This window comes from Anarhichas minor, unplaced genomic scaffold (assembly GCF_050575085.1).
Source record: "Anarhichas minor isolate MPS153535 unplaced genomic scaffold, ASM5057508v1 ptg000026l, whole genome shotgun sequence".
Classification (NCBI taxonomy): domain Eukaryota; kingdom Metazoa; phylum Chordata; class Actinopteri; order Perciformes; family Anarhichadidae; genus Anarhichas; species Anarhichas minor.
Window position 1 is genome coordinate 17431980 of NW_027466472.1, and position 17167 is coordinate 17449146.

Below are 17167 nucleotides of genomic sequence, written 5' to 3' on the forward strand. Positions count from 1 at the left end.
ACCACAAGTAAACATGTTGGAGACCAAACCTCACCCTATGATCGGAATTTCCAATCAAGAACGAGGGCCATATTTAATTAAAGGCTGATGAGAAAATACATTTAATTCCTAGTGCAATTAATTATTGAGGCCTGTAATTGGGAACTCCGGGTGAGGTGTCTAATGAACCCAATTATGCCTCGTGACAGATGTTTTGGCTTGCAGCATGGTTTTATTTTGTCACAGCTTTGTAAATGGGAACATTTTGAAGTGCAAAAAGGTCGGGGGTTTAAGATGGCACTATTTTCTCTGTGGTCGCTCGCTCATTAGCACATTTATTATATGTTCCTCATTTTAAGGTCATCAGTATCCTCCTGTGTTTATGTCTATTCACCCTGGGTATCTAGCCAAGGACGGAAAGGTTGGGCCCCAGAAATGTTTTTTCACTGCATGATCATCCAACTCGGAAAAGGCCCCCCTGCAACACAGATTTGACCTGTGTGTCCGTCTTTCAGTAGGATATCACTGCTTTGTTTGATTTGGCTTTTCATTTTCCCAAGCTGATATTTGCTTTATCTCGGTTTATTAATATGATGTTACTCTGAATGAAAAACAAACTCAGTCTTCTTATTTGTAATCTTGAATGAATACGACGAGGGCGATTGTGGCTCAGTGGCAGAGCAGGGTCTTCAATCAGAGGATCGGCGGTTCTATCCTCGACTCCACTAGTCCATTTCGATGTGTCCTTGGGCAAGACAATTAACCCCAAATTGCTCTCGTAGCTGTGCCTACGCTGTGTTAATGTTTTACGAATGTTAGATAGTCCTGATGGGCAGGTGGCACCTTGCATGTCATCAGTGTATGAATGGGTGTGAATGGGTGACTGATGACATGTAGTGTGAAAGCGCTTTGAGTGGTCGGACGACAAGAACAGCGCTACCCAAGTACACGTCCATTTACTGCTATTTTTGTGAACGTTAAATCAATCTAGGATATTATCTAAAGACTAAAATCTTCCAAGTTCAAAATGTTTATCTTTTGATGCAATGAATTACTTTATTGGCCATGAAAAAAACTTTCAGTGAAACTCCCATTTCTTTAGTTAAATCCTATAATACTCAATATTTATTGGGAATGCTGCATTCACGTACCATGATGCACAGCTACTTACCCTAGCTAGGTCTGCTAGGTTGTTTTAATGTGTTAGCATGCTAACGTTTCTGTCAAAGCAGTTGTCCTTCTAATGTGACACGTAACTTTCCATCTATTATATGGATGCAAAAGAACTAAACAATATATATGTTTATGTTACTGGCAAACATCAGTAGAAAAAATTAACATTCCCACATTATTGCTTCTAATCAGTGAAAGTTTGAAAGTGTGTTAGCCACATACAGCGCACTAGCATGTAGCATTACACTGGTTGTGTATTGTTGCAAGCATAGCAATGTACTTTTCCATTTTAGGTTATTGTACTTTGCGGCACACATTAATAATTTCTACAGTTATTAAAGTCACGGTGATAGGGTTGAAACCTATATGCCTTCCGATATTGATTGTTTGTTTCTTTAAAAAAATTGAAATCTGCCATTTCTCACTGCAAAGAAAATACTCCCTGATGCATCCTAAGTAGAAATGCACCCATTGCACTTTGTTGGTTGATTCTGATATTTTTTATTTTGCATAAAAACACAATACAAATGATTAGAAAATAATTGATAGGCAATTTTAATAAGACACTTGAATAACAGCAAGTGAAAAGCTTGTTTGATGATATACTGAAAATTAATCATAAACCCCCACCAGTTATACATAATCTTTCATTATTGTCTTTTAGTGTCTTTAGAGAAATATAGCATGGCAGTGGTGCTATGTCTCCAAGCTACGAACCAGTTACGTTATTTACATGGAAATATATACTTCCTATAATTGAGTTCTTCCCAATGTGGATATTGAAAAGATTGATTTGCACCAGACTTGTAATGGCCCAATTCTGAAGGAAGGAAATGTATTATCCCCAACTCAGACATGGCCAGAACACACATTTGATATTCCAGTCAGTCTATGTTATGTTTACCGTAGCTTTCTTTTACATTGTTATTTTTGTTTTGTTTTCAACATTAGATTTTTGGCATTTTCGTTTTTTATTTTTGAGTATATTGCAAAAATAGGGGGGAGAAAAAGAGGGGTATGACATGCAACAAAGGTCCAAAGGCCGTAATTCAACCGGGGATGTTGCGGTTACATGGTATGCACTGCAAATACTCGACAGTACTTTATTTTAATGAAATACAGCATGACCGTATTAGAATGAAGTGGTGCTAGAGTGACGTGTGGCTGTAAAAGTTATCTGCCTCAACTTTTTACCTGGAAATGTACAATTGTGTGCGATTTAAAATGATTCAACACACATTGAACACAATGAGTGGTTATTTACACAACAGTCTGCCAACGGAAGAGAGGTGTTAATGCAGTTAGGTGATGAATGAGCAACTGATCGCTTCTGTGTCTAGCACCTATTTATAAGAGATTAATTAACCATATGGTTGAAGTATTTTTTAAACCAAGGTGTGCACGAGACTCTATTCTATCCTGGCTTTCTTTTTTTTCTTTTTTTTAATACTTCAAGATAGTTTGCCTCTTTTAGATGCTAACAGTATTTGATGATTTTGACTAGTTAGATGAGGGAAAAAAAAGGGCTCAGCTCATCATAGCCTCCCTTGAAGTGTGCACGTGTTGGAAAGTGCTCCTCATATCAGAGGATAGAGGCACAGGAATGGCAGATGACCCACAGCAATAAGCGCTGACTTCCTCGGATTGGCTGAGAAGCCTTCTACTACAGTACCTCTGTTACCTAATTGGCACATGGCGTGACCCAACTTCCTGCAACGAGTTAAGTGAAAAGAGGGCACAGCGTGTGCTCAGGACAAAATGGGCGATGCTGCGGAGTGCAGTACTCTTGACAGGTCAGTGGCATTGCTGGAACACAGACACAGCTTGTCTCTGCCAGTGGCCATCTCATTAGAAGTGCCTTGTTGCTCCCACGACCTGTCTTCATTTTTGCAGCCAATTGCAGCAACTTTCTGAGCGTCGCCGCACGATGTTTTGCAAAGTTTGGAAGGCAAGCAAAACAAAATCAGGAGGCTCTTCACTGGCTCCGGTCCAATGCTCTGCATATCAGAGATACCATGAAGGCGTTGAAGAAAATCTTTGGATTTAGGATGGGAGGGGGACGCCTCCTCAAGCGTTTTCCATTAGAGGCCTCAGGGACGGACGGGATAAAGAATGGGACTCACAAAGACGTGATTACGAGGACACTTGGAATGACACCGTGCTTGGTGACTTTGCGTTGGTTCTGCCGGAATCAGACACTGACTCTTTTTTTCCCCCCGTTTCGCCAGTCGATGTGGAGCTACAAATCAAAAGAAGTGTCTTTCTGGAGCTTACAAAATGACAAACAAAGCCATCTGTCTCCTCATTGGTCGTCCTCCACCGACACAGTCACTTCCACAGGCACTGGACAGACACTGAACAGATGCTGGTGTTGCAGTTGAACTGAATGATTTTAGGGATTGTTAGTGTTGTGTTTTGCCCGATAACCACGCTGTTGGTACCCACCTTTCTTCACAAATCCATTGAAAAATCTCAGTAAACATATGGTACTGTTTATCTAGCGTGTGCATCATGAAAATATTTGGTTTTCTTTGAACGTATCGTGCACATCTTTTCAACTATTAAATGGCGGAACCACACAGGGTGATGTTCTCTGATACGTCTGCGTTTCCTCTGTGAATGACCCAATGTATTCGATTCATCAGACACTATAGCTTGGTTTGATCTGCCACTTTGTCAAGTTTATACGGTGGTTTCAGTCAATTTGAAGTTAATAGCTGAGCTTGGTCAAGTAAACATCCTTATATTCTTGGGGGATCACTGCTGTAGGATTTTGAATTGGAGAGATTTAATATGATATCCATTGCTTAATGAAGTAACTTGCGGTAATATGTTTGGTAAATGAACAATAAAGCACTTTTGTTTTAGACTCTAATGAAGGTTGCAGCAATCAGTGTGCGCCTGTGCTTTTTGTAATCTAAAGTTTGCTGACCTTGCTCTGAGATGGAAGATGCGCAGAAACTCTCCTTTTGCTTCTACACATTTTGTTTTCATGATGAAGTTGCACAATATTTGTTAGTATCATATTCCGGGAATAAAAACGTGCATGTGTAATCAGACCCACTCGTCACCGATACTCGATCCAGCTATTTGAGTCAGTGTCCGATATCAACATTAGATCAGTGCATGCCTAAACAGCGTCATACTTAAAATGGAGTTAGTTGGAGTTCCATGCTTTTAAAATAATCTAAATCTTTCATTAGCAGACATGAGACTGCGGGAAGTGGAGTAGGTCCTGAGTAAGGTGATATAAGACGACACGCTTACATCAAGTGTTTGTGTTTATTGTTAATGAACAAACTAAATTTGAAGGACCCCAGCCAGGATCATTGTTATCAAAACCAAAAGTGTTCATTTGACTTTTGTTTCCAAAAGGAATCAAAAGAAAATACATTTTAAATGTGAATATATGTATTAAAAAAAAGAAGTTTCTTTAATTGATTCTTTTTTTGCAGTGGTATAACAATATGAGTGTTAAAATGTTAAGTCCTCCAACAAATCAATTTTTTCCCAATGTATCCAAATAATGAAAGGCACAGTCAGTCTGAACAATCAGTCTGAACAGTCAGTCTGAACAGTCAGTCTGAACAGTCACTGACAGGCTTATTGGTGACATGAAGTAGTTTATGTTCTTGTAAAAGGGGAAAAAAACACAAAAGGGGAAACCAACATTTAGAGGACTAGAGAGGCCTTTCTCTCTGCTTCAGTCTAACACCTTCAGATAATTTCACTCTTTATAATTGGATTGTGCGGTTATTTACTTGAGGAGCTTAAGAGAACCAACAAACCAATAAAATAGCTATATTGAGTTTCTGGGCCTTTTCTGCTGACCGTTGACTTCCAAGGTGACTTTTGCCTTGCTAAGCTCGTCTTGTCCATTTTCTTATTGGTGATCTGTCATGGTCAGCCCCTCCTCCTCTGTCCTGCTCTCTGCTGCCATTGTTCCAAAGGACATTCCTTTTGTCGACCTTGTAAAATACCAGCACGCTTCATCCACTGTTCACATTGAAACACCCTGGTGTCTCCCTGCTGATGTGTTTTTGTTTCCTTCCTTTTGTCCCCTAGTTTTGCAAAAGAATGGAAAGGTAATGGGGTTGGAAAAATGACAGGGCACTGGGGAGGGTCCGTGCCGATGTTGGTGTGGTGAGACAGATGTTGTCCCACGAGGTCAGGACAGCATTCATCTTCTGATCTCACTGCTCAGCACTTTAAAAAAAAAACATGCCATTAACCATTAAACCACGTATTTGTTCTTTGTTCTTTGGAATCTACTTCCTGTGCCTCCAGCTCACAGCTGTTACCTTTGGATAATTACCCCCCCCCCCCCCCACCCCAGAAAAACAAAAAGTTTCCTGAGTTTTTTGGGTTGCTTTGAATGTAATTTAGAGAGTATCATTTTTTTTGCTTGGATGAAATTCGTTTAAAGTCATCTGCACATAAATGGATTCTGAGGTTGTTTGTTTTCTGTTTGATATTTCAGCCATGCACCTTTTTGGATTAAACTGGCACCTGCAACCGATGCAGAGACAGATGTACCAGCTGTCAGAGGACAACACAAGTGGCCTACCGTTTCCTACTGACCTGGGCCTGCCACCACTGGGCAACACAGGCTTGGAAATACCTAACCGCAAGGGAAAAGATGAGAGTAAGTGCCTTTTTCTATAAGGATAATGCATTTTTACTACTACATGTGTTTGTTTGTCAACTTATAATGAAGTAAATCTTCCTAAATTTCTCCAGGATGATTAGCATAACTCTCAGTTTACTGTAGTACACTGTTCCGCCAGCATTGGAAAAGAACAACATTGCACAAGGAAAAAAAAAGTTTTTCAAATCTTAAAGTTTAAAGATGACATTTTGGAGCTCAAGCAAGTTTGTTATTATTTTGTCATCCAGTTTCAAACATTGTGTTCACTCGTCTCCATGGTATGCAGAGGGATCTGCATTGTAATCCTATGAAAGTTGTTGTAAGTGGGAAAGTGCTATTTGTTCCTGGAGGGAGAAAATGGGGGCAGCTTAAGGGACCGAGTATCCAGGGGCTGGAGGGGGATTAGCCACTCTGTCCTCTTCAGAACGGATGTGATCCTTTCATCTCCTAGTCTGGGCTGCCTTTTCCTGGCAGCCAAAGAAAGCATGTGCTCACCCCACGGTACCAACCGCTCGACTCGAGGAAAGTTTGCTCTGCTCCGTTCTCCAACAAATGGGCCCAGATTCAACCATGTGATTTGCCACTGGCGGAGTACAATAGGTAGGAGACGGGGTCATTACCATATAGATGAATCCAGGAGTTGTCTTTTTTCATTTACCAGACAGCAGAAAGTGTGTTTAGCTAACAACAAGCCCAGCTACAGCTGAGCTCTAGACCCTGCACGGCAGCCGTCGCTGATAGGAAATCAATAGCCATAGTTTTCCAAATAAGTCTCATTCTGCAGCACTGTCGCCAGAAACAATGATGAGCTATCTGATGTTTTATTAAGGTGATGCAGATGTGCTGAAATCCAGGCAAGTTTCTCTCTTCCTGCGTCTTTCCATCGAAGCATTATGTTGTAGTTAAGCCTGCAGAACAACAACCATTTATTTAACCATGAGGCCCATTATCACTCTTCTCTGTTTATGATTTATTTAAACAGCCTGATAAGTACACCATTAATGTGCTGCATGAATACAAACACACCCCGATGTGTGGAAAAGGAGCCCGTGTGTTGTAACATTATGTAAAGCTCAGATCTAGGGAGAGTGTGCCCCGTCTACTCTGATAAAACCCTTCACCACTGATGGACTTTTGAGAACACCGCCATCTGCCCCACTATGCGTAACCTAAAGCCGTGTCTGCCACCAAGTCCTGGGGGTAGTTTGTGTCGAGGTCTGCTTTAGTAGACATCGGTGCTGAAATTAGCTCCTCTACATGAGCAAGCAGATGTTCGCCATTTCCACGGAGTCCAATATAAGGTGTATTATGGAGCATATGGACAACTTTTGGCAGTGGATTCACTAGTACGTACCTGAGCAGGTTTCTAGCATTAGAGATCCCTCCCTGCCGCAACTACAATTTTCACTTTATTACTTTTATTTAAATTGTAAATATTTTATCACAGTATTGAAGCAGTTGTATTTTCTCGTACCATTTTAACTCCATATGTTCAACCTTTTAAATCACAGCGTTAGAACCTTTCACTTTGATGAGCAAGGAAAAAAGATCATAAAAAATATAAAAAATAAACTTGCCATGTTTGAGTCAGCAGCCTCAACAAAATTAACAAAGTTTGATCCCCAGTTCAATGATCGGATGGCACTGCTGTGTAATAATCAATGCTATCAGGGATTCAAAACGCATTTCATCATTTCAGAGGTATCAACACAAAACACTTCAGGATAGAACCAGAATTGTCTTTGAGGACCAGATTATTCTTAGTTCTGTACTTTTCCCCCACTGGAATTGGGACTTGAATTCATAATATTTCTTTCTCTGGCTGTCAGCGATGTGATTGAATATCTGTGATGTGGTCAGGCTATCATGCTTCGGTAGACCGACTCCCTCGGCCCTCCGCATGCTGGATTAATGGTGTGATCTCTTTGACCGATTTACTCTCTGTGCAATGCAGGCAAATTGGACGGCCTGTTCCCAGATGACAGCTATATAGATATGGGGGAGATTGACGTGGGGCGCAAGGTCGCGCAGCAGATTCCCCCCGGAATCTTCTGGAGGTCCCAGGTCTTCATTGATCATCCCATGTACCTGAAATTTAACGTGTCCCTGAGCAAAGATGCCTTAATGGGAATCTATGGAAGGAGAGGCCTACCGCCGTCACACACACAGGTGGGAAATATGTATTTGAAATGTCCCCGACACTCATTCATTTGTTACTACTGCTAATCTATTGTATTCTGTTTAGGAGAGTTTTCTTTTTTTTCTAAATCTTAATGTTTTACGGGTTGTAAGTTATCACATTTTTGTGTTTTCCGTAACAAAACGTTATATCTTGTTTGCGCAACACAAAACCTAAAGCTGTATAAAACAATTTCCAATCATGTCTGCATTTTAAAGGATTCTGTTTCTTTTTTCATTCTCCCTTATGCCACAGAATATAAATTACGATATTGTTTAAACAAATCTATCTAACCATGTTGGAGTGTTTGGAAAAAAAAAAAAAATCATAAATCTCTTTATTGTATTATGAATCACTTTATTTGTTCCAGAAAGGATTTACAGTGCGTTTCCTTCAGGTTCAATATCATCAATGAATCACACAAAGATACAGCACCTAGGGACCAAGAAAGGGAGGTTTTCCTTTACCCTAATTTCCCATCTAGGTGCAGCACAGAATCAGATATATCGTGTGATTAATCATATCTGACTGCTTGGCTCACAGAGTTTAGACCGCTGTTTTAAACGTAGCTGCAGTTCAACAAATTGTCCATAGCAGGCTTTGTGTTTGCATTAATGTCCAGTGTGATTTATTTTTCAGTCAAAAGATCATGTTTGTCAAATAATGTAGAGTTTTGGTGCTGCGTCTGATCACACAAAAGAGTGGCCGAAGAGTCAAGATTGCTTATGTAGATGAAAATGAACTGCCGTCTCATTGGTATTCATTGAGTCACCACTGATATGAAGCAAATCGGTGCAGATGTTATGTGGTAAAGACTAACTTACATTCCTCTCCTCCACCCCCAGCTTCCCCGTTTTTTTCACTTTAATAGTTTTAAACACGGCTTTCATATAAAATATGTGGATTAAGAAATTATCACAGCCCATCCAGCCACGATGTGCCAAGACGTACTCAAGCTCCTCCGGAATGATGAGTTATTCATGCCGACCAAATGATGCTCCGCTATAAAGAGGGGCTGAAAGCACTCAAGTCTCATGTGTCACTCTAATGGTGTGTCTGCGGTCCATCCATCAGTCTTTCTCACTCTCTGTGCGTGTGTCCACAGTTCGACTTTGTGGAGCTCTTGGACGGGCGTCGGCTCCTGGCCCAGGACATCCACGGTCTGGAGGGGCCCATGGCGATGCAGCGGAGCCTGGCGCCCATCACCACACACGACACAGGCTTCATCCAGTACATGGACTCGGGCATCTGGCACCTGGCCATCTACAACGACGGGAAAGACACTGAAACGGTCTCCTACCTCACCACCTCCATAGGTGAGCGCCCTGCTCTGGGCATGACCTGCTGCTGAAACTTGTAATAGAAATCCACATAATCCCTATAATACCAACTACCAGCACTCCACAGCAAACAGCCCAGAATTGGGGCACGAGTCAGAGGTAGTTTTTGGCAGATTTCAATAGCCAAGTTAAGTGAAGGTTAATCAAGGTGAAGTTGAATATGACAAAAATCAGGACATCAGTGCTATCCTGCCATGCCCCTGAGTAGGGTATTGAGAGATCATAATATCCTCATTAGCCTGAGTGTCTCCCGAGCAAATCAGGGGTCCAGCTTCTGGGATCCATTTGCATACAATTCAAAGTATGATTGTACCCTCCTGCTAGTGCTGTTTTTGATCACGATTTGCTCCAATTTCCATCTACTTTCCATATATCAAAGTAGGGAAGACATTTCCCTCCTCCGACTTAACTGTGTGTGGAACGCAACCGTGTTTCAGACACGCGTCCTTCTCTCGCGGAGGTGATTTCGTTTTGTACGCTCCTCTTTGTTCTCCCTAAAGCGCCGCTGATTGGCACCGCCGCATCAAGCAAGGTGTGAGAGGGCCCGAGGTGTCGACTTTCACAGGGATGGCAGCTGGGAGCTGTTCTCACATGCTCTTTAATTAAAATCTCCTGGGCCAGAGTCCATCTGTGACAGGGGCTGTGCCAGGCAGCAGATCGATGAGGAGCTGTCCTCAACACCAATGTAACACCAAGTGGAGACAGGCAAGAGACGCCCTCCCCCCCCCCCCCCCCCCCCCCCCCCCCCCCCACACACACACACACCTTTGCTGTGCCAACAACAGCTGTAATTCAAAACTTAATATATGATATGACACAAGGAGTGTGAGTCAAGGCCACGTGTTTACTGCTGCTTGTTCCTTCTTGACTGGATGTGCGTGAAGGCCTCCTGTGGTTTGCATCAGAGAAAACACTGCCTCTGCAGATGAGGTATTCCGTGCAACAGATGGGGAATTGGGAGAGGACGGAGTGGGGCAGAGTTAGTCAGAGCTAGAATTCTGCCTCTGTTCATTTGTACCAGAGCTGATCTGCCCAGAGGAGCTCAGAGGGAGGCAGAGGGGCCCTTTCTAAAATGGGTCACCGGTTAAGTGCCCTTCAGCAGAAATTGAATCTCACCAACTGCCTGAATTGTATTGAGCCATGGAGGGATAGAGTTGACCTTCAAATAAAGCAGCTCGGGCATAGAAATATATGTGAACAATATCTATAGAAGGCACACTGAGCATTGTTTATAAGACACTAGCAGTAAAATTATTTCCGACGGTGTTGGTAGGGCAACATGTCTTATTTTACTGTCAGCACCTTGTGCTCTTCACACGGGCAACGTGAAAGGTCCGCTTGCTGCACACAGCCACACCATAATACATCTGGGTGGATGGAGCGCCCCTGTCTTTAATCTGGGCTCCTTGGCTCCTCATTACTTGGCTGTGGCTCCATGGCAATGTGAAACGTGTCCCACTGAATGTTTTGTATCACAGCCCTCTGGAGCATGAAGCCATTTGTCCCCGCTGCCTGGTGCCAGACATGCTTCAACCCAGACACGGCTCCCTATACGGGCGAGCAAAGTGTCGGGATTCGAAGACCCAGCACCAATGTCTTACTCTATATCCTGTCTCACTGTATAGCAGAGGCTCTCTCTCTACGTCCTCACACAACCACCCATCATTGAAAGGTGCTGTGCATCCTCGGAGAGCATGGCAAGCCGCTGATTAAACCTGCCTACTGCATGCTACTCTGTCCCCCGCCGACTCGAGAGGACTCGCACAATAGTTAGTTCCCCTGATGTGAAAGGGTAATGAATTTCAATGAAGCTCTGCTTGAATCCATGATTTATGCGTTGGCCTATGTTGAGTATGTGGCTAAGAGATATTCATGGCCTTCCCTCGCTGCTCTCAGAGGAAACACAGCCAACAGACACGGGGAGTGCGCAGTCTGCTGAACTGCGTCAGCATTCGGAACGGGAGCGCTGCAGTTCACGATCACTCAATTAAACGTGTTGGATTTGACGGTTTGTTGTTCCTCAAAGAAATACCCGCGATTAGAGACACATTAAATGTTGGGTGCCTGCCCCCTTAATATGCCAGTAGATTGCAGTTTAAGGTAAGATCTTTTTTTTTTTTGATCTTTCAGTGCCTTGGTTGGTGAACGCTAAATTACAACCCCCGCTTAGTTTTTTTGTTTTTTTTTGTCCCTATATACATGAGCTTTAAGATTCACGCCAGGAATCTCTTCTGCATAATTGTACTTCTGGGAGGAATTTTAATGGCCACACACAGTGTGGTTTCACTAGCTCTGAGCAATAAAAAAAAAAAAAATGCCAAGGTAGGTAGATGTTCTTGGTGGAATCCATCAAAACTCCACCAAAATGCTGATTTGCCTCCACCACCCCGGAGGACAGTCTCCCCTGCATCCCCTCACTAACCCGACATGGCAAAGGCAAGCCTGCAGCACAGAAAACATCAGCAGCACTTCTGTATCTCTGGTCTGCCTCTATCTCTTTCTCCCCCCTCCGTCTCTCTATCTCAATCGCTTTCTCTCTCTCTCTCTCTCTCTCTCTCTCCGTATCTTTGTCTTTTCTCTCCGTCTTGCGTTGCATCCTCAGTGATGATTGACTCTCCAGAGTAAAGGGAAGCTGAATCCATGGCTCACATTTCTCGCCCATTGTGGAGCACAAGAGACTCTTTGTTCTGCAAGTTTTGCCTCAGAGCCTCTGCTGCCTGAAGGCAACGGACAAGATTGAATATTTTTCAGCACCATTTCAGGCTTAATTCAGCGAGCGTCATGTTTCAGGATCCCGCTGCTGTCGAGCGCCTCAGTGGTCACTCTTATTTCTAATAAAAGCGTGTGTCAGAACACGGTAGTCAGAGTAATTATTTCGCCAATTTATTTGATTAAGTTAGAGGGATCAATAGAGAAAATGACGGAGAGTGTTGTGCTGATTGTTTGCCTCACACAGAAGTGCTCTCAAACAAAGGAAGATAATAATACGCCACACTGTCAGTTGGTGTCAAGGTTACTCCACAGTGTTGTAATACAGTATAACTTTCATTGAAAATGTATTGGTTCCTTTTAACAGAAAAGTAACGTATGCAGGTGGAGAGACTTATTATTTATTTTTGTAATGGATAACAAGCAGGTAACTAAAGCTCACGTTTCTGCCATAACAACAAAGTAATTTCTACATACGGCCATCTCGTGTTCAGAAATGAATTTGAATGTCAGGTTGCAATTGTTTCACAATACATATTTTTTTCCATTGACATGCTAAAAGGCAAAACAGTACTTAGTCTTACCCTTTTTTATAATGCCTCGTCGTCTGTCACCACTGTTTGATTTGGGCCCAACTACATTTAGACAAGCTGCCAAGATACCTTTTGTATATCCCAAGGCAATTTTAATTGTTTCATTTTGTTAATTATTATAATTATTTTTTATACAGAACTGGTGGGCAGGTTGTTTTTCAAAGACCCAGTTGATAATAGAATGAAAGAACACGTTTTAAAACACAGCTGTTGTCAATGGCCCCAAAACAGGACATTTAACACCGTAAATCACCATTGACTAGTACGCAATGTTCACAAAACAAAAGAGGTAGATGAAAAACAAACGTATATATGTAGACTGAAGATAATTGTAAACCAGATAGAGCTCGTAGTCATTGTGATGAAAAGATAGAACAGGGAGCACACAGCCTTTAGTCTGCCTGGCCCACTCGTTGTCTCTGCCAATACCTAAAGCCGAGTGAAAATCAGACCATAGAAGAAGACATGAGAACATGACCCGTGGCAGTGGGCATAAAAGCTTCAAATTAGGTTTGTGAAATGATGCATGTCACTTATCACATCCAGTGCGTCGGCAAATTCTGAGAATTTCTCTGGTCGGAGCCCCGGTGATCGAAACTAGTTTAGTCTTTCAGTGAATTCCACCATTTTGGTGTAACATTAGCAACACTCAAAAAATGTTTTGCAGTGAAACAGAAATGTTGACAGGATTGGAGCCCCCGTTCTTGTCATTAGCAAAGGCATAATAATCAACCCAGAGAAAATGAGTGGGAGGAAAATTGTTTTTCAAACCGCATCACTCAGAAAAGCTCCTGATTGCTCTCTTGCAGATTCCGTTGATGACTGTCCCAGTAACTGCTTCGGGAACGGCGACTGTGTTGCTGGAACATGCCACTGCTTTTTAGGATTCAAGGGACCTGACTGTGGGCGAGGTGAGTCACTCCCTCGGTCATAACGACTTTATTGATCTACATCGTTCACACATAACATTTTAGGGTGCCGACCAAATTATATTCACTGCGTGACCAGAGCAAAGCATTTTTAATCTTCCAATTACTTTTTATTGTACTTCAGATCTTTGTTATTAAATTAGGCAGTTCTACTCCAGATGATTCATTTTTACCTGTTTCTCTCCTAATGGCGTCTTGGTGTCACGCATAAAAGAACTTTTGAATGGCTGTAAAGGGAAGAGAGCTTTAGATTAATGGACTGATATTGAATTATTTCAATTATTGAAACCAAGGCTGTATTTATTTTCCACCTAATTTAAAAAAACAACGTAAGGCAATCTGCTATAATGAAAGTTAGTTTTAGTCACATCTTTACGCATACACTGCCATTTGTTATCCATGTGTTGATCGGCTGCATTTTCTACACTTATTCAACTCTTTTTATTGACTTTCTAGAGACACCCAGAAGCCATCGTGTAGATATTAGATATTTGGTTTTGTTAGAATTGGGTCACATCTGCACTGGATGCCAAAGCGCGGTATTTTGGTCTGCACGTCGTACACTGGAGAGGAAACCATTTAGCATTTTGGTCAGAAGCTCATTGTCAGATCGAGGCTTTTTTTGCACACACTCGCTATTCTTTGAAGCTATGGTCGGAGGGGTCCATTCAAATGGATGTATGCTGTCTGCTCTTTTCAAAGCTGCCTGTCCAGTGCTATGCAGCGGGAATGGTCAATACCTTAAAGGTCGCTGCATGTGTCACAGCGGCTGGAAGGGCTCCGAGTGCGACGTTCCCACCAACCAGTGCATCGACGTTACATGCAGTAGCCACGGGACCTGCATCGTGGGAACCTGCATCTGCAACCCAGGCTACAAAGGGGAAAACTGTGAAGAAGGTGATTGTTTTGATAAGTCATGGTAATGTTTCCTAAACATATACAGTTCTACATAAAATTACTGTTCTAACCGCCATCTCAGCTTGTTAGTGCGTGACATTTTAATAGAATACACATAATGGGAACGGCTATTAAGTTTGTATGGCTTATTTAACAATCTGTCTAGTACTCTAGTAAAGACAGGACGTCCTTTATGAAGATTGTTGTGGCCACTTCACAATATGCATCCTAGGTGACTTTCTGTATAAATCATGCATATAAGTCGTTACGTTAATAGAAACAGTCCATTTATTGTCGGAAATTCATACGCAAAGTATAATGTTAATCCATTAGGAACTCCACATTCACGGTGCCGGATAAGGCTTGACCAGATAAGATTGAAGGAGCCATTGTGTTTGTCAGCTGTTGAAGGCTCTCGTTTCAAGATGAAAAATGGACCCCGGGAGTTTGATAAATGGGGCTTTGTGACATCCATAGGCCCCCCATTCTATTTTGGGGTGGAGTGTCGGCCATAAGGAGTGGAGGGGAATGTGGATGAGGGCCCTTTAACATTTCTACCTTTCTTCCGTGCGACCTTCAGCCTCGATGATTAATTGCCAGGAGAGAGTTTCTTGTCAGTTAGCCTCTGATCTTTGTGCCTTGTGCCCAAACCATCTGCTAAGAGGCGAGAGATCCTGTTTGTCTTACTATGACAGCCTTTTTACCCATTTATGTCATGGTAAAGGGGAGCTGCCATGGCGGGGGCCTGCTGCTCTCAGGAGCTAGACATTGCTCCTGCTTGGGGCCCATTTGCCATCTGTGAGTACCGTGCAGTTATTGTCTGGTAGAGGGAATTTTATTAATTTTATTGTATGCTCCCACAACTCTGGTGCCTTACAAAGCAAGCATTCATTTGACAAGATGTCAAGGGACGGGATGCTATAGAAACACGTATTAATATGATCTTTGCATACTAATTGAACCGATGAGCTGAACACAGATACAGTGCACGAAAGAAAGATGCAGCAGAGGGAAGCAAGTGCAAGGCTTCCTCCGTCGCAGTAATCTTCAAATAGTCTGTAAACTAGAGTGGAGCATGCCCAGGAAGTCTAACTAATGCTCCAGGCTTATTTCCTTACTTTACCCAGTTTTCTGGTGACGTGGGTTTTGTTTTTTTCCAGCTTTGAACTACTCATCCTCGTGGCTCTCATTTTAGAGAAACATGCTCTTATTAAGGCACCGTCCCTCCTTGGAAGGAATTTTCATTATGAGTTGACGGGACCATGCCAGCAGGAGCATGGGCACTACCTGTACTTTGGTACCATAAGCCCCAGTGCCACTTAATTAGTTTGTCTGTAAATCTTGTCTCCGGTGTTGGAGAAAGTGGGCCTCCTCGCGACATTTTCTCTTAAGTTCCCTCTGTACATTCATCCAGTCGCAGCCGAGCTGCAGCCCACCCCAGTTGTCATTCCAGTAAGGCTCAAATAGAGACGCCAGATTGCCTCTGAACAAGGCAAGCGGCAGGTGACTGGTGTGTCTTGGCACTGTCTCTTTGCAACCCCTTTTTAGTGGACTGCCTGGACCCGACATGCTCAGGCCGAGGGGTGTGTGTCCAGGGAGAGTGCCACTGCTTTGTGGGGTGGGGCGGGCCAGGATGTGAGAGCCCCAGGGCGTCCTGCATGGACCAGTGCTCTGGACACGGAGCGTTCCTGGCAGACACCGGAACCTGCAGCTGCGATCCCAACTGGACGACCCATGACTGCTCCACAGGTGAGTGCTTCCCTCAGATGAGAGTACACACTGGCAGCATTCCTTCTCACAGATCGGTGCTGAATTAGCTCTGATTACCAAGCAGAAAGAAGTCAATGCATTCACAGAAAATATTGCATAAACTACGATTATTATTTGAATTTATTTGCTGTTTTCAACATTAGTCATTACAAACCTTAGTCATACCTATATTTGTAGTTATACACTCCTCAGTTATGTAACCGCTCACACGTATCGATCCTCAACTCATGAGAAATAGTCGGCACAATCTCTGAATATTTCACAGTATCAAGTAAAATTTCTTAACCTTCAATAATTGTGTTTGCATTTTAATACCTCACAACCGGCAAACAACATTGCAATGACCTCGACATCTCTGTCGCTTCATCTCTGATAAAAATCCCTTTCTTCTTTGTTTGACTTTATTTCACTGCCTGATTCAATTTAACTTTGATAATTGCTAGGCTCCTCGCAGAAGTAAACAATTCTGATTATGTTAAAAAGAAAACGGCTTACATAAAAAGCCTCAATCATTCACATCAGTGATCAGACGGAGGTCCACAGCTAGCAATCAAATTCTGGTTGGTTTTGCTCCAAATGCATTTCTCTTACGAATGGTTTCACCCTCGAGCTCCACACGGTTAGCTGGCAGCCGGAGAAGAGAGGGAAACGCGCATAGCGGGGATATTGTCAGAGGCATGATCTAATGCAAGTTAACGCTCTTTCTTGAGTTCTGGCTTTCTTCACGTTGGCACAAGGCTCACAGCTGATGATAGCTCTTTTCTGCTCCGGAGGATTGTGTGTTCATTCCGTCCACGGGGAACGTTCTCTCTTGGTAGTCAGAATAGGCTGAGCATCAGATACAGTTTTACAGCTATAGCATATATCTTCTAGTGGCTCTGAGGCTGAAAAAAAGCCGTGCTCAATTCAGGTTCAGCTCTTGACAGGCTGCCTGCCTGCTCACATTTACC

The 17167-nt window shown here is 42.8% G+C and overlaps 1 protein-coding gene across 6 annotated transcripts in view; it reads left to right on the forward strand.

Annotated features, from left to right (window-relative positions):
• The window catches only part of tenm4 (teneurin transmembrane protein 4), a 115554-nt gene that overhangs the window by 41965 nt on the left and 56422 nt on the right, over nt 1-17167 (forward strand). For 4 of the 6 annotated variants that reach the window (XM_076100847.1, XM_076100848.1, XM_076100849.1 and 1 more), the window contains 6 exons: nt 5633-5761; nt 7755-7969; nt 9085-9295; nt 13431-13532; nt 14253-14447; nt 15996-16196. In XM_076100847.1, coding sequence (XP_075956962.1) covers nt 5633-5761; nt 7755-7969; nt 9085-9295; nt 13431-13532; nt 14253-14447; nt 15996-16196 — 1053 coding nt within the window. Of the gene's footprint in view, nt 1-5632; nt 5798-6465; nt 6472-7754; nt 7970-9084; nt 9296-13430; nt 13533-14252; nt 14448-15995; nt 16197-17167 lie in introns of all 6 variants that reach the window. The other 2 variants (XM_076100846.1, XM_076100845.1) reach the window with 2 other exon arrangements.